At 41.4% G+C, this 22,308-nt stretch overlaps 1 protein-coding gene across 1 annotated transcript in view; it reads left to right on the top strand.

The window, feature by feature from the left end:
• Positions 1 to 22,308, top strand: part of Zn72D (Zinc-finger protein 72D) — a 362,702-nt gene that overhangs the window by 24,148 nt on the left and 316,246 nt on the right. The window contains exons 2-3 of the mRNA XM_071686208.1: positions 720 to 1,045; positions 21,604 to 21,792. Of these exons, the coding sequence (XP_071542309.1) occupies positions 720 to 1,045; positions 21,604 to 21,792 (515 nt within the window). The remainder of the gene's footprint in view (positions 1 to 719; positions 1,046 to 21,603; positions 21,793 to 22,308) is intronic.

The following is a 22,308-nucleotide window of genomic DNA, read 5'->3' as shown; positions in this document are numbered from 1 at the left end:
GTTAGAAAACCCCTTAAAGACTTAACCTGGTATTCACCATTTTACATATGCTCAGGAGGCAACTAGATAACATAGAAATTTCAGGAATCTTGTTCCTTGAGTGTAGAACACTTCCTGAAGGGTACAAATAGTTGGTATGGTAACTGACACACACACACATGCATGCTTGCACTTTTTCCAGTATGTTTTGGGCAGATGAAAATGTTTTGTACTAAACAATTTATATGAGGTGAGGACTATAGCGAAAATGAATTTCTACAGTATTTGTATGGAGACAAATATTCTGTGTATTATTATTTGATTTTTTATGAATATTTTTGGTATTGTGCATGAAAAAAAGAATGATCTTATGGATATGAATATGAAGCTGTGGATCTCTACCCTTTCATGCTTTCCCAATAGCCATGACATGGCACATTTCAAGAGATAAGATTTTCACTTCCCCTAGAATACTTTCCCTTGTATCTTTTTTTCTTTATCTTATAAATATCTATCTTTCAGTCAAGGCTTGGCCTTGATGTGGACTTTTGCCTATGACTGGAACTATCTACATACATAGTAAGAAAAAAAGATCATGGTGAAGACTAATGAAAAGGCAGATTTCCATTTTCCATTTTTACTTTCTCCTTGAACTTTGTAAGTTTGTAAATAGCCTAACTCTTCTTTGGTGGAAGAAGGATGTACAGTAATAATATTTTGTATTTTGTTTTCCTATACAGTGCTGCGGCAAATGCAGCAGCTGCATACCAGACTGGTCAGACTGGGTATCCTGTTGGCCATACTCCTACGGGCACATACACTACACAGCGTGCAGCTGGCTCTACTTATGATACTGGGTATCAGACTGCTGCTGCAGCTGCTACCCATTCCACTGCAGCTGGTACTTACCCAAGTGCTGCTGCCTCAGCTACCTATGACTATGGTTATGGCCGCACCACACAAACTGCAGCAGCTGCTGCTGCTGCTGCATATGACTCCTCAAAGACTTACTACGCACAGCCATCTTCTGCTACTGCTTATACCGGTGCAGATACTCACTACCACAGTAAGATAATGATTATGGCTGACATACAGTATTGCATACATCTGGATTTGATATATAGCCTGCAATTTGATTATACAAATATGTTAAGGTTTTGTATACAGTTACTTCTCACTTATCTGTCAAGATGTGTTCTAGTTTTGTGAGATTGGTTCATAAAACTATAACAGATAAGTTCGTTTAATTATATTAGAGCAGATTGGTCTATTGGACTAGAACAGATTACAGAACTAGAACATATACAACTAGAACAGAGCAGTCTGTAGATCAAGAATAAAACAGTTCCTTAGAGCTAGAACAGATTGGTGCTTAGAACTAGAACAGAGCAGTTTATAGATCAAGAACAGAACAGTCCTTAGAGCTAGAACAGATTGGTGCTTAGAAGTAGAACAGAGCAGTCTATAGATCAAGATCAGATCAGTCAGTCCTTAGAGCTAGAACAGATTGGTACATGTAACTAGAACAGATCAGTTCAATGGAACAAAAAACGATAAGTCCATAGAGCTAGAACATAGCAGTCCGTAGAGCTTTAACATACTGGTGCATAGAACTAGAACAGATGAGTCTGCTCTACTAGAACAAATCAGTCTACTGAACTAGAACAGATCAGTCCTTATTGCTAGATTGTGCATAGAACTAGAGCAGATCAATCTGTAGATTTAGAACAGATCAATCCTTAGAGCTGGAACAGATCAGTATAAAGAACTAGAACAGATCATTCTATAGAACTAAAACAGGTTTGTCTGTAGAGCTAGAACAGATTGGTGCTTGAACTAGAACAGATCAGTCCATAGAGACAGAGTAGATCAATCTATAGAACTAGAACAGACCAGTCTATAGAACTAGAACATATCAGTCTATAGAACTAGAACAGATAAGTCCTTAGATCTAGAACAGATTGATGCATAGAACTAGAACAGATTAGTCCATAGAAATTGAACATATCAATCTATAGAACTAGAACACATCAGTTCTTAGCTAGATTGGTGTATAGAACTTGAAAAGATCAATCATTAGGTCTAGAACAGATCAATCCTGAGAGCTAGAACAGATTGGTGCATAGAACTGGAACAGATCAGTCTATAGAACTAGAACAGATTAGCCCATAGAGCTAGAACAGATTGATGCTTAGAATTAGAACAAATCAGTCCATATAATGAGAACATATCAGCCGTTAGAGCTAGAACAGATCAGTCCATAGAATGAGAACATATCCGCCATTAGAACTAGAACAAATTGGTGCAGGGAACTAGAATGGATCAGTCCAAAGAACTAGGAACAGATCAGTCATTAGAGCTAGAACAGTTGAGTGCTTAGAACTAGAACAGATCAGTCCTTTGAACTGAAACAAATGGATGCATAGATCTAAAACAGAGAAACCTATAGGACTAAAACATATTGATCCATATAGTAAGGACATTATAGAATTAGAATAAGTAATAGGATGATATTTAATTTTGCATTAGTTTTAATGTTAGTGCTTAGAGCTGGAAATTGTTCAGAAGTTTCCTGCTATAATACAAAAGGCATTTGTTAGGGTTTAGTGTATTTAAGATTTTTTGCATTGTTACATTAAAGTAAGTTTTATGAAGATTTGATCATTAATGAGACGTTACTTTGAAAATTAGCTGCTTATGAACCAGTTTTTCTTGACTGGCCAGATGAACGATTACAGACCATGTGTCGTTTCCCTATAGAAATGATGAACATGATAATGTGTTAAAACTTTGCTTATCATTGAGTTGATATGATCTTAGTCGTGTTGCCATTTTGGAATATCAAAGAATATCAAAGATGTTCTGGAAGGAGGTAAATAAAGTGCGTAAGACAAGGGAGCAAATGGGAACTTCAGTGAAGGGCGCAAATGGGGAGGTGATAACAAGTAGTGGTGATGTGAGAAGGAGATGGAGTGAGTATTTTGAAGGTTTGTTGAATGTGTTTGATGATAAGAGTGGCAGATATAGGGTGTTTTGGTCGAGGTGGTGTGCAAAGTGAGAGGGTTAGGGAAAATGATTTGGTAAACAGAGAAGAGGTAGTGAAAGCTTTGCGGAAGATGAAAGCCGGCAAGGCAGCAGGTTTGGATGGTATTGCAGTGGAATTTATTAAAAAAGGGGGTGACTGTATTGTTGACTGGTTGGTAAGGTTATTTAATGTATGTATGACTCATGGTGAGGTGCCTGAGGATTGGCGGAATGCGTGCATAGTGCCATTGTACAAAGGCAAAGGGGATAAGAGTGAGTGCTCATATTACAGAGGTATAAGTTTGTTGAGTATTCCTGGTAAATTATATGGGAGGGTATTGATTGAGAGGGTGAAGGCATGTACAGAGCATCAGATTGGGGAAGAGCAGTGTGGTTTCAGAAGTGGTAGAGGATGTGTGGATCAGGTGTTTGCTTTGAAGAATGTATGTGAGAAATACTTAGAAAAGCAAATGGATTTGTATGTAGCATTTATGGATCAGGAGAAGGCATATGATAGAGTTGATAGAGATGCTCTGTGGAAGGTATTAAGAATATATGGTGTGGGAGGCAAGTTGTTAGAAGCAGAGAAAAGTTTTTATCGAGGATGTAAGGCATGTGTACGTGTAGGAAGAGAGGAAAGTGATTGGTTCTCAGTGAATGTAGGTTTGCGGCAGGGGTGTGTGATGTCTCCATGGTTGTTTAATTTGTTTATGGATGGGGTTGTTAGGGAGGTGAATGCAAGAGTTTTGGAAAGAGGGGCAAGTATGAAGTCTGTTGGGGATGAGAGAGCTTGGGAAGTGAGTCAGTTGTTGTTCGCTGATGATACAGCGCTGGTGGCTGATTCATGTGAGAAACTGCAGAAGCTGGTGACTGAGTTTGGTAAAGTGTGTGAAAGAAGAAAGTTAAGAGTAAATGTGAATAAGAGCAAGGTTATTAGGTACAGTAGGATTGAGGGTCAAGTCAATTGGGAGGTAAGTTTGAATGGAGAAAAACTGGAGGAAGTAAAGTGTTTTAGATATCTGGGAGTGGATCTGGCAGCGGATGGAACCATGGAAGTGGAAGTGAATCATAGGGTGGGGGAGGGGGCGAAAATCCTGGGGGCCTTGAAGAATGTGTGGAAGTCGAGAACATTATCTCGGAAAGCAAAAATGGGTATGTTTGAAGGAATAGTGGTTCCAACAATGTTGTATGGTTGCGAGGCGTGGGCTATGGATAGAGTTGTGCGCAGGAGGATGGATGTGCTGGAAATGAGATGTTTGAGGACAATATACATACCTACACAGCTTTCCATGGTTTACCCCAGACGCTTCACATGCCTTGATTCAATCCACTGACAGCACGTCAACCCCGGTATACCACATCGCTCCAATTCACTCTATTCCTTGCCCTCCTTTCACCCTCCTGCATGTTCAGGCCCCGATCACACAAAATCTTTTTCACTCCATCTTTCCACCTCCAATTTGGTCTCCCTCTTCTCCTCGTTCCCTCCATCTCCGACACATATATCCTCTTGGTCAATCTTTCCTCACTCATTCTCTCCATGTGCCCAAACCATTCCAAAACACCCTCTTCTGCTCTCTCAACTACGCTCTTTTTATTTCCACACATCTCTCTTACCCTTACGTTACTTACTCGATCAAACCACCTCACACCACACATTGTCCTCAAACATCTCATTTCCAGCACATCCATCCTCCTGCGCACAACTCTATCCATAGCCCACGCCTCGCAACCATACAACATTGTTGGAACCACTATTCCTTCAAACATACCCATTTTTGCTTTCCGAGATAATGTTCTCGACCTCCACACATTCTTCAAGGCTCCCAGAATTATCGCCCCCTCCCCCACCCTATGATCCACTTCCGCTTCCATGGTTCCATCCGCTGCCAGATCCACTCCCAGATATCTAAAACACTTCACTTCCTCCAGTTTTTCTCCATTCAGACTCACCTCCCAATTGACTTGACCCTTAACCCTACTGTACCTAATAACCTTGCTCTTATTCACATTTACTCTTAACTTTCTTTTTTCACACACTTTACCAAACTCAGTCACCAGCTTCTGCAGTTTCTCACATGAATCAGCGACCAGCGCTGTATCATCAGCGAACAACAACTGACTCACTTCCCAAGCTCTCTCATCCCCAACAGACTTCATACTTGCCCCTCTTTCCAAAATAGATAAATATATATATATATATATTTATTTTATTTATTATACTTTGTCGCTGTCTCCCGCGTTTGCGAGGTAGCGCAAGGAAACAGACGAAAGAAATGGCCCAACCCACCCCCATACACATGCCTTGATTCAATCCACTGACAGCACGTCAACCCCGATATACCACATCGCTCCAATTCACTCTATTCTTTGCCCTCCTTTCACCCTCCTGCATGTTCAGTCCCCGATCACACAAAATCTTTTTCACTCCATCTTTCCACCTCCAATTTGGTCTCCCTCTTCTCCTCGTTCCCTCCACCTCCGACACATATATCCTCTGGTCAATCTTTCCTTACTCATTCTCTCCATGTGACCAAACCATTTCAAAACACCCTCTTCTGCTCTCTCAACCACGCTCTTTTTATTTCCACACATCTCTCTTACCCTTACGTTACTTACTCGATCAAACCACCTCACACCACACATTGTCCTCAAACATCTCATTTCCAGCACATCCATCCTCCTGCGCACAAATCTATCCATAGTCCACGCCTCGCAACCATACAACATTGTTGGAACCACTATTCCTTCAAACATACCCATTTTTGCTTTCCGAGATAATGTTCTCGACTTCCACACATTCTTCAAGGCTCCCAGAATTTTCGCCCCCTCCCCCACCCTATGATCCACTTCCGCTTCCATGGTTCCATCCGCTGCCAGATCCACTCCCAGATATCTAAAACACTTCACTTCCTCCAGTTTTTCTCCATTCAAACTCACCTCCCAATTGAATTGACCCTCAACCCTACTGTACCTAATAACCTTGCTCTTATTCACATTTACTCTTAACTTTCTTCTTTCACACACTGTACCAAACTCAGTCACCAGCTTCTGCAGTTTCTCACATGAATCAGCCACCAGCGCTGTATCATCAGTGAACAACAACTGACTCACTTCCCAAGCTCTCTCATCCCCAACAGACTTCATACTTGCCCTTCTTTCCAAAACTCTTGCATTCACCTCCCTAACAACCCCATCCATAAACAAATTAAACAACCATGGAGACATCACACACCCCTGCCGCAAACCTACATTCACTAAGAACCAATCACTTTCCTCTCTTCCTACACGTACACATGCCTTACATCCTCGATAAAAACTTTTCACTGCTTCTAACAACTTTCCTCCCACACCATATATTCTTAATACCTTCCACAGAGCATCTCTATCAACTCTATCATATGCCTTCTCCTGATCCATAAATGCTACATACAAATCCATTTGCTTTTCTAAGTATTTCTCACATACATTCTTCAAAGCAAACACCTGATCCACACATCCTCTACCACTTCTGAAACCACACTGCTCTTCCCCAATCTGATGCTCTGTACATGCCTTCACCCTCTCAATCAATACCCTCCCATATAATTTACCAGGAATACTCAACAAACTTATACCTCTGTAATTTGAGCACTCACTCTTATCCCCTTTGTCCTTTGTACAATGGCACTATGCACGCATTCCGCCAATCCTCAGGCACCTCACCATGAGTCATACATACATTAAATAACCTTACCAACCAGTCAACAATAGAGTCACCCCCTTTTTTAATAAATTCCACTGCAATACCATCCAAACCCGCTGTCTTGCTGGCTTTCATCTTCCGCAAAGCTTTTACTACCTCTTCTCTGTTTACCAAATCATTTTCCCTAACCCTCTCACTTTGCACACCACCTCGACCAAAACACCCTATATCTGCCACTCTATCATCAAACACATTCAACAAACCTTCAAAATACTCACTCCATCTCCTTCTCACATCACCACTACTTGTTATCACCTCCCCATTTGCGCCCTTCACTGAAGTTCTCATTTGCTCCCTTGTCTTACGCACTTTATTTACCTCCTTCCAGAACATCTTTTTATTCTCCCTAAAATTTAATGATACTCTCTCACCCCAACTCTCATTTGCCCTTTTTTTCACCTCTTGCACCTTTCTCTTGACCTCCTGTCTCTTTCTTTTATACGTCTCCCACTCAATTGCATTTTTTCCCTGCAAAAATCGTCCAAATGCCTCTCTCTTCTCTTTCACTAATAATCTTACTTCTTCATCCCACCACTCACTACCCTTTCTAATCAACCCACCTCCCACTCTTCTCATGCCACAAGCATCTTTTGCGCAATCCATCACTGATTCCCTAAATACATCCCTTTCCTCCCCCACTCCCCTTACTTCCATTGTTCTCACCTTTTTCCATTCTGTACTCAGTCTCTCCTGGTACTTCCTCACACAAGTCTCCTTCCCAAGCTCGCTCACTCTCACCACCCTCTTCACCCCAACATTCACTCTTCTTTTCTGAAAACCCATACAAATCTTCACCTTAGCCTCCACAAGACATCCCTTCAGTTGCACCTCTCAGCACATTAACATCCAAAAGTCTCTCTTTCACGCGCCTGTCAATTAACACGTAATCCAATAACGCTCTCTGGCCATCTCTCCTACTTACATAAGTATACTTCTGTATATCTCGCTTTTTAAACCAGGTATTCCCAATCATCAGTCCTTTTTCAGCACATAAATCTACAAGCTCTTCACCATTTCCATTTACAACACTGAACACCCCATGTATACCAATTATTCCCTCAACTGCCACATTACTCACCTTTGCATTCAAATCACCCATCACTATAACCCGGTCTCGTGCATCAAAACCACTAACACACTCATTCAGCTGCTCCCAAAACACTTGCCTCTCATGATCTTTCTTCTCATGCCCAAGTGCATATGCACCAATAATCACCCATCTCTCTCCATCAACTTTCAGTTTTACCCATATTAATCGAGAATTTACTTTCTTACATTGTATCACATACTCCCACAACTCCTGTTTCAGGAGTACTGCTACTCCTTCCCTTGCTCTTGTCCTCTCACTAACCCCTGACTTTACTCCCAAGACATTCCCAAACCACTCTTCCCCTTTACCCTTGAGCTTCGTTTCACTCAGAGCCAAAACATCCATATATATGTATATTATCCCTGGGGATAGGGGTGAAAGAATACTTCCCACGCATTCCTCGCGTGTCGTAGAAAGCGACTAGAGGGGACGGGAGCGGGGGGGCCAGAAATCCTTCCCTCCTTGTATTTTTTAACTTTCTAAAAAATGGGAAACAGAAGAAGGAGTCACGCGGGGAGTGCTCATCCTCCTCGAAGGCTCAGATTGGGGTGCCTAAATGTGTGTGGATGTAACCAAGATGTGAAAAAGGGAGAGATAGGTAGTATGTTTGAGGAAAGGAACCTGGAAGAAGAAAGTTAAGAGTAAATGTGAATAAGAGCAAGGTTATTAGGTACAGTAGGGTTGAGGGTCAAGTCAATTGGGAGGTGAGTTTGAATGGAGAAAAACTGGAGGAAGTGAAGTGTTTTAGATATCTGGGAGTGGATCTGTCAGCGGATGGAACCATGGAAGCGGAAGTGGATCATAGGGTGGGGGAGGGGGCGAAAATTTTGGGAGCCTTGAAAAATGTGTGGAAGTCGAGAACATTATCTCGGAAAGCAAAAATGGGTATGTTTGAGGGAATAGTGGTTCCAACAATGTTGTATGGTTGCGAGGCGTGGGCTATGGATAGAGTTGTGCGCAGGAGGATGGATGTGCTGGAAATGAGATGTTTGAGGACAATGTGTGGTGTGAGGTGGTTTGATCGAGTAAGTAACGTAAGGGTAAGAGAGATGTGTGGAAATAAAAAGAGCGTGGTTGAGAGAGCAGAAGAGGGTGTTTTGAAATGGTTTGGGCACATGGAGAGAATGAGTGAGGAAAGATTGACCAAGAGGATATATGTGTCGGAGGTGGAGGGAATGAGGAGAAGAGGGAGACCAAATTGGAGGTGGAAAGATGGAGTGAAAAAGATTTTGTGTGATCGGGGCCTGAACATGCAGGAGGGTGAAAGGAGGGCAAGGAATAGAGTGAATTGGAGCGATGTGGTATACAGGGGTTGACGTGCTGTCAGTGGATTGAATCAAGGCATGTGAAGCGTCTGGGGTAAACCATGGAAAGCTGTGTAGGTATGTATATTTGCGTGTGTGGACGTGTGTATGTACATGTGTATGGGGGGGGGGTTGGGCCATTTCTTTCGTCTGTTTCCTTGCGCTACCTCGCAAACGCGGGAGACAGCGACAAAGTATAAAAAAAAAAAAAAAAAAATATATATATATATATATATTTTCTTTTCTTTTTCTTTTAAACTATTCGCCATTTCCCGCGTTAGCGAGGTAGCGCTAAGAACAGAGGACTGGGCCTTTTTTGGAATATCCTCAACTGGCCCCCTCTGTTCCTTCTTTTGGAAAATTTAAAAAAAAAAAAAAAAAAAAAAAAAAAAAAACGAGAGGGGAGGATTTCCAGCCCCCCGCTCCCTCCCCTTTTAGTCGCCTTCTACGACACGCAGGGAATACGTGGGAAGTATTCTTAATCCCCTATCCCCAGGGATAATATATATATATATATATATATATATATATATATATATATATATATATATTTTTCAAACTATTCGCCATTTCCCGCATTAGCAAGGTAGCTTTAAGAACAAAGGACTGGGCCTCATAGGGAATATATACATATATATATATATATATATATATAAAAAAAAAATATATATATATATATATATATATATATATATATATATATATATATATATATAAAAAATATATATATATATATATATATATATATATATATATATATATATATATATATATATATATATATATTTTTTTGCTTTGTTGCTGTCTCCCGCATTTGTGAGGTAGCGCAAGGAAATAGACGAAAGAAATGGCCCAACCCACCCCCATACGCATGTATATACATACGTCCACACACGCAAATTTACATACCTACACAGCTTTCCATGGTTTACCCCAGACGCTTCATATGCCCTGATTCAATCCACTGACAGCACGTCAACCCCGGTATACCACATCGATCCAGTTCACTCTATTCCTTGCCCTCCTTTCACCCTCCTGCATGTTCAGGTCCCGATCACACAAAATCTTTTTCCCTCCATCTTTCCACCTCCAATTTGGTCTCCCACTTCTCCTTGTTCCCTCCACCTCCGACACATATATCCTCTTGGTCAATCTTTCCTCACTCATTCTCTCCATGTGCCCAAACCATTTCAAAACACCCTCTTCTGCTCTCTCAACCACGCTCTTTTTATTTCCACACATCTCTCTTACCCTTACGTTACTCACTCGATCAAACCACCTCACACCACACATTGTCCTCAAACATCTCATTTCCAGCACATCCATCCTCCTGCGCACAACTCTATCCATAGCCCACGCCTCGCAACCATACAACATTGTTGGAACCACTACTCCTTCAAACATACCCATTTTTGCTTTCCGAGATAATGTTCTCGACTTCCACACATTCTTCAAGGCCCCCAGAATTTTCGCCCCCTCCCCCACCCTATGATCCACTTCCGCTTCCATGGTTCCATCCGCTGCCAGATCCACTCCCAGATATCTAAAACACTTCACTTCCTCCAGTTTTTCTCCATTCAAACTCACCTCCCAATTGACTTGACCCTCAACCCTACTGTACCTAATAACCTTGCTCTTATTCACATTTACTCTTAACTTTCTTCTTCCACACACTTTACCAAACTCAGTCACCAGCTTCTGCAGTTTCTCACATGAATCAGCCACCAGCGCTGTATCATCAGCGAACAACAACTGACTCACTTCCCAAGCTCTCTCATCCCCAACAGACTTCATACTTGCCCCTCTTTCCAAAACTCTTGCATTTACCTCCCTAACAACCCCATCCATAAACAAATTAAACAACCATGGAGACATCACACACCCCTGCCGCAAACCTACATTCACTGAGAACCAATCACTTTCCTCTCTTCCTACACGTACACATGCCTTACATCCTCGATAAAAACTTTTCACTGCTTCTAACAACTTTCCTCCCACACCATATATTCTTAATACCTTCCACAGAGCATCTCTATCAACTCTATCATATGCCTTCTCCAGATCCATAAATGCTACATACAAATCCATTTGCTTTTCTAAGTATTTCTCACATACATTCTTCAAAGCAAACACCTGATCCACACATCCTCTACCACTTCTGAAACCACACTGCTCTTCCCCAATCTGATGCTCTGTACATGCCTTCACCCTCTCAATCAATACCCTCCCATATAATTTACCAGGAATACTCAACAAACTTATACCTCTGTAATTTGAGCACTCACTCTTATCCCCTTTGCCTTTGTACAATGGCACTATGCACGCATTCCGCCAATCCTCAGGCACCTCACCATGAGTCATACATACATTAGATAACCTTACCAACCAGTCAGTAATACAGTCACCCCCTTTTTTAATAAATTCCACTGCAATACCATCCAAACCTGCTGCCATGCTGGCTTTCATCTTCTGCAAAGCTTTTACTACCTCTTCTCTGTTTACCAAATCATTTTCCCTAATCCTCTCACTTTGCACACCACCTCGACCAAAACACCCTATATCTGCCACTCTATCATCAAACACATTCAACAAACCTTCAAAATACTCACTCCATCTCCTTCTCACATCACCACTACTTGTTATCACCTCCCCATTTGCGCCCTTCACTGAAGTTCCCATTTGCTCCCTTGTCTTACGCATTTTATTTACCTCCTTCCAGAACATCTTTTTATTCTCCCTAAAATTTAATGATACTCTCTCACCCCAACTCTCATTTGCCCTTTTTTTCACCTCTTGCACCTTTCTCTTGACCTCCTGTCTCTTTCTTTTATACTTCTCCCACTCAATTGCATTTTTTCCCTGCAAAAATCGTCCAAATGCCTCTCTCTTCTCTTTCACTAATAGTCTTACTTCTTCATCCCACCACTCATTACCCTTTGTAATCAACCCACCTCCAACTCTTCTCATGCCATAAGCATCTTTTGCGCAATCCATCACTGATTCCCTAAATACATCCCATTCCTCCCCCACTCCCCTTACTTCCATTGTTCTCACCTTTTTCCATTCTGTACTCAGTCTCTCCTGGTACTTCCTCACACAAGTCTCCTTCCCAAGCTCACTTACTCTCACCACCTCTTCACCCCAACATTCACTCTTCTTTTCTGAAAACCCATACAAATCTTCACCTTAGCCTGAACAAGATAATGATCAGACATCCCTCCAGTTGCACCTCTCAGCACATTAACATCCAAAAGTCTCTCTTTCGCGCGCCTGTCAATTAACACGTAATCCAATAATGCTCTCTGGCCATCTCTCCTACTTACATACGTATACTTATGTATATCTCGCTTTTTAAACCAGGTATTCCCAATCATCAGTCCTTTTTCAGCACGTAAATCTACAAGCTCTTCACCATTTCCATTTACAACACTGAACACCCCATGTATACCAATTATTCCTTCAACTGCCACATTACTCACCTTTGCATTCAAATCACCCATCACTATAACCTAGTCTCGTGCATCAAAACCACTAACACACTCATTCAGCTGCTCCCAAAACACTTGCCTCTCTTGATCTTTCTTCTCATGCCCAGGTGCATATGCACCAATAATCACCCATCTCTCTCCATCAGCTTTCAGTTTTACCCATATTAATCGAGAATTTACTTTCTTACATTGTATCACATACTCCCACAACTCCTGTTTCAGGAGTACTGCTACTCCTTCCCTTGCTCTTGTCCTCTCACTAACCCCTGACTTTACTCCCAAGACATTCCCAAACCACTCTTCCCCTTTACCCTTGAGCTTCGTTTCACTCAGAGCCAAAACATCCAGGTTCCTTTCCTCAAACATACTACCTATCTCTCCTTATTTCACATCTTGGTTACATCCACATACATTTAGACACCCCAGTCTGAGCCTTCGAGGAGGATGAGCACCCTCCGCATGACTCCTTCTGTTTCCCATTTTAGAAAGTTAAGAAATATATGTATATATATATATATATATATATATATATATATATATATATATATATATATATACGGGAAATGGCGAACAGTTTAAAAGAAAAAAAGATATATATATATATATATATATATATATATATATATATATATATATATATATATATATATATATATATATATACTATCCCTGGGGATAGGGGATTAAGAATACTTCCCACGTATTCCCTGCGTGTCGTAGAAGGCGCCTAAAAGGGGAGGGAGCGGGGTGCTGGAAATCCTCCCCTCTCGTTTTTTTTTTTTTTTTTTTTTTTTTTGTTAATTTTCCAAAAGAAGGAACAGAGGGGGCCAGGTGAGGATATTCCAAAAAAAGGCCCAGTCCTCTGTTCCTATCGCTACCTCGCTAACGCGGGAAATGGCGAATAGTAAAAAAAAAAAAAAAAAAAAAAAAATATATATATATATATATATATATATATATATATATATATATATATATATATATATATATATATATATAAAAGTGAATGGAAAGTTGTAATACGAGATTTTAGTTTTATAATTATTTTCCATAATTGATGTTGCCTTTGTACAGAACCACTTCATGAATACATAAGTATTGATTTATTTAATATACTTAGCTTTTGTCTCCTGTGTTTGCGCAAGGAAATAGAAGAGGAATGGCCCAACTCACCCACATACACCTGTATATACATAAATGCCCACATGCGCATATACATACATATACATTTCAACGTATACATACCCAGACATATACATATATACACATGTACATATCCATACTTGCTACCTTCATCCATTCACATCGCCAGCACGCCACTCGCAAAATAGTAAAAAAAAAACTTCCAGCGAGACAGCATCAGAAAGACAAAAAGGCCACATTCGTTCACACTCAGTCTCTAGCTGTGATGTGTAATGCACCGAAACACAGCTCCCTTACCACATCCAGGCCCCACAGACCTTTTCATGGTTTACCCCAGACGCTTCACATGCCCTGGTTCAGTCCATTGACAACACGTCCACCCTGATAATACCACATTGTTCCATTTCACTCTATACATAAGTATTTTTGAATTAGCTATCGAGGAAACTTAGGTAGAGTAGGTCTATCATGAGAAAGCTTAAATATTTTACTAGTTTCTCTGTCCCAATCTTTTTCAGGATGGTATAATTGGCAAGTTATATATCTTTGCTGTAATTTTTTTCTAACGAGAAGATTAGAACTGAGCACTTATCTCTGGCCTTTTAGACTTAGTTAATTACATATTGAACTGCTTTCTAAGAACAAGTTGTATAGATTACAAGCTGTAAAAATTATTTATTTACTTGATGTTGAGAATTTCATTTGTTAGAAGTAAGCATGTAAGTAAGTAGTGGTTATGTGAGAAGGAGATGGAGTGAGTATTTTGAAGGTTTGTTGAATGTGTTTGATGATAGAGTGGCAGATATAGGGTGTTTTGGTCGAGGTGGTGTGCAGAGTGAGAGGGTTAGGGAAAATGATTTGGTACACAGAGAAGAGGTAGTGAAAGCTTTGCGGAAGATGAAAGCCGGCAAGGCAGCAGGTTTGGATGGTATTGCAGTGGAATTTATTAAAAAAGGGGGTGACTGTATTGTTGACTGGTTGGTAAGGTTATTTGATGTATGTATGACTCATGGTGAGGTGCCTGAGGATTGGCGGAATGCGTGCATAGTGCCATTGTACAAAGGCAAAGGGGATAAGAGTGAGTGCTCAAATTACAGAGGTATAAGTTTGTTGAGTATTCCTGGTAAATTATATGGGAGGGTATTGATTGAGAGGGTGAAGGCATGTACAGAGCATCAGATTGGGGAAGAGCAGTGTGGTTTCAGAAGTGGTAGAGGATGTGTGGATCAGGTGTTTGCTTTGAAGAATGTATGTGAGAAATACTTAGAAAAGCAAATGGATTTGTATGTAGCATTTATGGATCTGGAGAAGGCATATGATAGAGTTGATAGAGATGCTCTGTGGAAGGTATTAAGAATATATGGTGTGGGAGGAAAGTTGTTAGAAGCAGTGAAAAGTTTTTATCGAGGATGTAAGGCATGTGTACGTGTAGGAAGAGAGGAAAGTGATTGGTTCTCAGTGAATGTAGGTTTGCGGCAGGGGTGTGTGATGTCTCCATGGTTGTTTAATTTGTTTATGGATGGGGTTGTTAGGGAGGTAAATGCAAGAGTTTTGGAAAGAGGGGCAAGTATGAAGTCTGTTGGGGATGAGAGAGCTTGGGAAGTGAGTCAGTTGTTGTTCGCTGATGATACAGCGCTGGTGGCTGATTCATGTGAGAAACTGCAGAAGCTGGTGACTGAGTTTGGTAAAGTGTGTGGAAGAAGAAAGTTAAGAGTAAATGTGAATAAGAGCAAGGTTATTAGGTACAGTAGGGTTGAGGGTCAAGTCAATTGGGAGGTGAGTTTGAATGGAGAAAAACTGGAGGAAGTGAGGTGTTTTAGATATCTGGGAGTGGATCTGGCAGCGGATGGAACCATGGAAGCGGAAGTGGATCATAGGGTGGGGGAGGGGGCGAAAATTCTGGGGGCCTTGAAGAATGTGTGGAAGTCAAGAACATTATCTCGGAAAGCAAAAATGGGTATGTTTGAAGGAATAGTGGTTCCAACAATGTTGTATGGTTGCGAGGCGTGGGCTATGGATAGAGTTGTGCGCAGGAGGATGGATGTGCTGGAAATGAGATGTTTGAGGACAATGTGTGGTGTGAGGTGGTTTGATCGAGTGAGTAACGTAAGGGTAAGAGAGATGTGTGGAAATAAAAAGAGCGTGGTTGAGAGAGCAGAAGAGGGTGTTTTGAAGTGGTTTGGGCACATGGAGAGGATGAGTGAGGAAAGATTGACCAAGAGGATATATGTGTCGGAGGTGGAGGGAGCAAGGAGAAGAGGGAGACCAAATTGGAGGTGGAAAGATGGAGTGAAAAAGATTTTGTGTGATCGGGGCCTGAACATGCAGGAGGGTGAAAGGAGGGCAAGGAATAGAGTGAATTGGAGCGTTGTGGTATACTGGGGTTGACGTGCTGTCAGTGGATTGAATCAAGGCATGTGAAGCGTCTGGGGTAAACCATGGAAAGCTGTGTAGGTATGTATATTTGCGTGTGTGGACGTATGTATATACATGTGTATGGGGGGGGTTGGGCCATTTCTTTCGTCTGTTTCCTTGTGCTACCTCGCAAACGCGAGAGACAGCGACAAAGCATAAAAAAGAAAAAAAAAATGTATTGAGAGATAGGCACGTAAATTGTGGTATGTGCTTGAAATATTGCGAGTTTATATGCCAATAGATTAAGAGTTACTACATTAACATTCTTTTACGGCCATTAGCCCCATTGTTTGGGATCAGCTGATCATAGTAAAATTCATCCTCGTCTTTTTGATGATTTAGAAAAATAGATCAAAGTGGATGGAGAGAGATGGGTGATTATTGGTGCTTATACACCTGGGCATGAGAAGAAAGATCATGAGAGGCAAGTGTTTTAGGAGCAGCTGAGTGAGTGCGTTAGCAGTTTTGATGCACGAGACCAGGTTATAGTGATGGGTGATTTGAATGCAAAGGTGAATAATGTGGCAGTTGAGGGAATAATTGGTGTACATGGGGTGTTCAGTGTTGTAAATGGAAATGGTGAAGAGCTTGTAGATTTATGTGCTGAAAAAGGACTGGTGATTGGGAATACCAGATTTAAAAAGAGATATATACACAAGTGTTGGTATGTATGTAGAAGAGATGGCTAGAGAGCGTTATTGGATTACGTGTTAATTGATAGGCGCATGAAAGAGAGACTTTTGGATGTTAATGTGCCGAGAGGTGCAACTGGAGGGATGTCTGATTATTGTCTTGTGTAGGCAAAGGTGAAGATTTGTTGAGGTTTTCAGAAAAGAGGAGAAAATGTTGGGGTGAAGAGAGTGGTGAGAGTAAGCTTGGGAAGGAGACCTGTGTGAGGAAGTACCAGGAGAGACTGAGTGCAGATTGGTAAAAGGTGAGAGCAAATGAAATAAGGGGGGTAGGGCAGGAATGGGATGTATTTAGGGAAGCAGTGATGGCTTGCGCAAAAGATGCTTGTGGCATGAGAAGTGTGGGGAGTTGGGCAGATTAGAAAGGGTAGTGAGTGGTGGAATGAGGAAGTAAGATTGTTAGGGAAAGAGAAGAGAGAGGCATTTGGATGATTTGTGCAGGGAAATAGTGCAAATGAGTGGGAGATGTATAATAGAAAGAGGCAAGAGGTCAAGAGAAAGGTGGAAGAGGTGAAAAAGAGGGCAAATGCGAGTTGGGGTGAGAGAGTATCATTAAATTTTAGGGAGAATAAAAAGATGTTTTGGAAGGAGGTAAATAAAGTGCATGAGACGAGTGCAAATGGGAACATCAGTGAAGGGGGCTAATGGGGAGGTAATAACAAGTAGTGGTGATGTGAGAAGGAGATGGAGTGACTATTTTGCTGAATGTGTTAGATGATAGAGTGGCAGATGTGGGGTGTTCTGGTCAAGGTGGTGTGTGAAGTGAGAGGGTCAGGGAGAATGGTTTGGTAAGTAGAGAAGAGGTAGTGAAGGCGTAAAGGAAGATGAAAGCTGGGAAGGTGGTGGGTTTGAATGGTATTGGAGTGGAATTTATTGAAAAAGGGGTTGTGTGTTGTTGACTGGTTGGTGAGGATATTCAGTGTATGTGTGGCTCATGGTGAAGTGCCTGAGGATTGGCGGAATGTATGCATAGTACCATTGTACAGAGGCAAAGAGGATAAAGGTGTGTGTTCAAATTACAGAGGTATAAGTTTGTTGAGTATTCCTGGGAAATTTTATGGGAGGGTATTGATTGAGAGGGTGAAGGCATGTACAGAGCATCTGACTGGGGAAGAGCAGTGTGGTTTTAGAAGTGGTAGAGGATGTGTGGATTAGGTGTTTGCTTTGAAGAATGTATGTGAGAAATACTTAGAAAAGCAAATGGATTTGTATGTATCATTTATGGATCTGGAGAAGGTATATGATGGAGTTGAGAGAGATGCTCTATGGAAGGAATTAAGAGTATATGTTGTGGGAGGCAAGTTGAGAAGCAGTGAAAAGTTTTTATCGAGGATGTAAAGTATGTGTACGAGTAGGAAGAGTGGAAAGTGATTGGTTCCCAGCGAATGTCAGTTTGCGGCAGGGGTGCATGATGCCTCCATGGTTGTTATTTGTTTATGGATGGGGTTGTTAAGGAGGTGAATGCAAGAGTTTTGGAGAGAGGGGCAAGTATGCAGTCTGTTGTGGATGAGAGGGCTTGGAAAGTGAGTGAGTTGTTATTTGCTGATGATACAGTGCTGATGGCTGATTTGGGTGAGAAACTGCAGAAGCTGTTGACTGAGTTTGGTAAAGTGTGTGAAAGAAGAAAGCTGAGAGTAAATGTGTATAAGAACAAGGTTATTAGGCTCAGTACGGTTAAGGAACAAGTCAGTTGGGAGGTAAGTTTGAATGGAGAAAAACTGGAGGAAGTGAAGTGTTTTAGATATCTGGGAGTAGACTTAGAACCAGATGGAACCATGGAAGTGAGTCACAGGGTGGGGGAGGGGGCGAAGGTTCTGGGAGCATTGAAGAATGTGTGGAAGGCGAGAACATTATCTCGGAAAGCAAAAATGGGTATGTTTGAAGGAATAGTGGTTCCAACAATGTTATATGGTTGTGAGGCATTTGCTATAGATAGGGTTGTGCAGAGGAGGGTGGATGTGTTGGAAATGAGATGTTTAACGACAATATGTGGTGCGAGGTGGTTTGATCAAGTAAGTAATGAAAGGGTAAGAGAGATGTCAGGTAATAAAAAGAGTGTGGTTAAGAGAGCAGAAGAGGGTGTATTGAAATGGTTTGGTCACATGGAGAGAATGAGTGAGGAAAAATTGACCAAGAGGATATATATGTCAGAGGTGGAGGGAACGAGGAGAAGTGGGAGACCAGATTGGCGGTGGAAAGATGGAGTGAAAAAGATTTTGAGTGATCGGCGCCTTAACATGCAGGCGGGTGAAAGGCGTGCTTGGAATAGAGTGAATTGGAACGATGTGGTATACTGGGTTTGACGTGCTGTTAATAGGTTGAACCAGGGCATGTGAAGCGTCTTGGGTAAACCACGGAAAGTTTTGTTGGGCCTGGATGTGGAAAGGGAGCTGTGGTTTTGGTGCATTATACATTTCAGTTAGAGACTGAGTGTGAACGAATGTGGCCTTTGTTGTCTTTTCTTAGCGCTACCTTGTGCGCGGGCGGGGGGAGGGGGGTTGTCATTTCATGTGTGCCGGGGTGGCGACAGGAATGAATAAAGGGAGCAAGTATGAATTATGTAGTTGTGTATATATTTATGTGTATGTATGTATACGTTGAAATGAATAGGTACATATATGTGCATGTGTGGATGTGTATGTATATACATGTGTATGTGGGTGGGTTGAGCCATTCTTTCGTCTGTTTCCTTGTGCTACCTTGCTAATGTGGGAGACAGCAACAAAGTATGATAGATAAATAATAGATCAAGGCTATGCTGACTGCTAATTTTTTTTTTTCTTTTTTTTTTTTGTCATGCTTGGTTACTGGTACTACCATTTTTTTTTTTTGCTTTGTCGCTGTCTCCCGCGTTTGCGAGGTAGCGCAAGGAAACAGACGAAAGAAAATGGCCCAACCCACCCCCATACACATGTATATACATACGTCCACACACGCAAATATACATACCTACACAGCTTTCCATGGTTTACCCCAGACGCTTCACATGCCCTGATTCAATCCACTGACAGCACGTCAACCCTGGTATACCACATCGCTCCAATTCACTCTATTCCTTGCCCTCCTTTCACCCTCCTGCATGTTCAGGCCCCGATCACACAAAATCTTCTTCACTCCATCTTTCCACCTCCAATTTGGTCTCCCACTTCTCCTCGTTCCCTCCACCTCCGACACATATATCCTCTTGGTCAATCTTTCCTCACTCATTCTCTCCATGTGCCCAAACCATTTCAAAACACCCTCTTCTGCTCTCTCAACCACGCTCTTTTTATTTCCACACATCTCTCTTACCCTTACGTTACTTACTCGATCAAACCACCTCACACCACACATTGTCCTCAAACATCTCATTTCCAGCACATCCATCCTCCTGCGCACCACTCTATCCATAGCCCACGCCTCGCAACCATACAACATTGTTGGAACCACTATTCCTTCAAACATACCCATTTTTGCTTTCCGAGATAATGTTCTCGACTTCCACACATTCTTCAAGGCTCCCAGAATTTTCGCCCTCACCCTATGATCCACTTCCACTTCCATGGTTCCATCTGCTGCCAGATCCACTCTCAGATATCTAAAACACTTCACTTCCTCCAGTTTTTCTCCATTCAAACTCACCTCCCAATTGACTTGACCCTCGACCCTACTGTACCTAATAACCTTGCTCTTATTCACATTTACTCTTAACTTTCTTCTTTCACACACTTTACCAAACTCAGTCACCAGCTTCTGCAGTTTCTCACATGAATCAGCCACCGGCGCTGTATCATCAGCGAACAACAACTGACTCACTTCCCAAGCTCTCTCATCCCCAACAGACTTCATACTTGCCTCTCTTTCCAAAACTCTTGCATTCACCTCCCTAACAACCCCATCCATAAACAAATTAAACAACCATGGAGACATCACACACCCCTGCCGCAAACCTACATTCACTGAGAACCAATCACTTTCCTCTCTTCCTACACGTACACATGCCTTACATCCTCGATAAAAACTTTTCACTGCTTCTAACAACTTTCCTCCCACACCATATATTCTTAATACCTTCCACAGAGCATCTCTATCAACTCTATCATATGCCTTCTCCAGATCCATAAATGCTACATACAAATCCATTTGCTTTTCTAAGTATTTCTCACATACATTCTTCAAAGCAAACACCTGATCCACACATCCTCTACCACTTCTGAAACCACACTGCTCTTCCCCAATCTGATGCTCTGTACATGCCTTCACCCTCTCAATCAATACCCTCCCATATAATTTACCAGGAATACCCAACAAACTTATACCTCTGTAATTTGAGCACTCACTCTTATTTTTTACCTTGGTGTTGTGCTGTTATCAGAATAAGTTTAACGGAATTGCCATCAGCTCTTTAAGGATTCAGCCTACCATTGATTTAGAAGCCCGTATCGTTAATGGCTACTGAAGTTTCCTATCAGTTTTGGGAAATTTCTCTTTTGAAAACTGCCAGGATTGGCTGATCATGAGCCTCTTCAGGTAATTTTCTTAATACTTGGAGTCACACACAACAAGGAACAGTAATTGGAACAATGTTGATAATAATTTACGAGCATGGAAAAATCTTAATTTCATTAGAAAAATGTTTAATTGTATGGCAAAGTAGGTTAAAGAACAAAAGCAGATGAGTGGAAATTGATTGTATGCAAATTTATCCTTTTGTTGCAAATAAGTATGGGTTCATGAAAGACCTTAGGTGTTTTTTCTACAGACAAAGCTGCTTATACCAATGCCAGTGCGTACACGACCACCTCACGGCAGACAACTCCTGTGGTGACCCCCAAGACAAGTTATACTGGCACGTACCCAGGAGCTGCAGCAGCAGCTGCAACAGCCACCTATAATACCTCGCCTTATGCCGTGCAAACAACCACTGCCAATAAAGGTAACTGTCCCTTTGTTATTTGTCTTTACTGAAGTTTTCTTTATTTTTTGATACCTATATCTTCTTTAAGGTTCAAGACATTGTACAAGAAACCATTTGGCATTTGACTATTTCACAATTTCTTGATATTGATTCCTTTTTGAATGGATGGTTGAAACACAGTTGTGAGCAGTGCAGCAGTTCAGTCAAAGATCAGTGAGTATAATTCACTAACTGATGAATTCATTTTTACTTGATATAGTTTTTTTTTTTTAATGAACATGAACAGTTTGTAGAACTAGCAATACATCTGATGTATTGCTAGCATAATTAGTATGATAATGTAGCTTATTTCATCAGTAGTGTGGTAGATTATTTTGTTGAAACCAACAGCCATTAGAAGTTATTAGATGTATGAAGGTAATTGCAGACTTCTCACCTGCCTAAGAAAGATCTTTGCTGAGGTATGCATCCCAAAGCATTGAAGTCATGGTAAGGATATACCTTTGTGTTTAACATGTGTTGCATTTATAATAG

This window comes from Panulirus ornatus, chromosome 41, assembly GCF_036320965.1.
Source record: "Panulirus ornatus isolate Po-2019 chromosome 41, ASM3632096v1, whole genome shotgun sequence".
NCBI lineage: Eukaryota > Metazoa > Arthropoda > Malacostraca > Decapoda > Palinuridae > Panulirus > Panulirus ornatus.
Note: the sequence above shows the minus strand (reverse complement) of the source record. Positions and strands in the feature narration are given on the sequence as shown.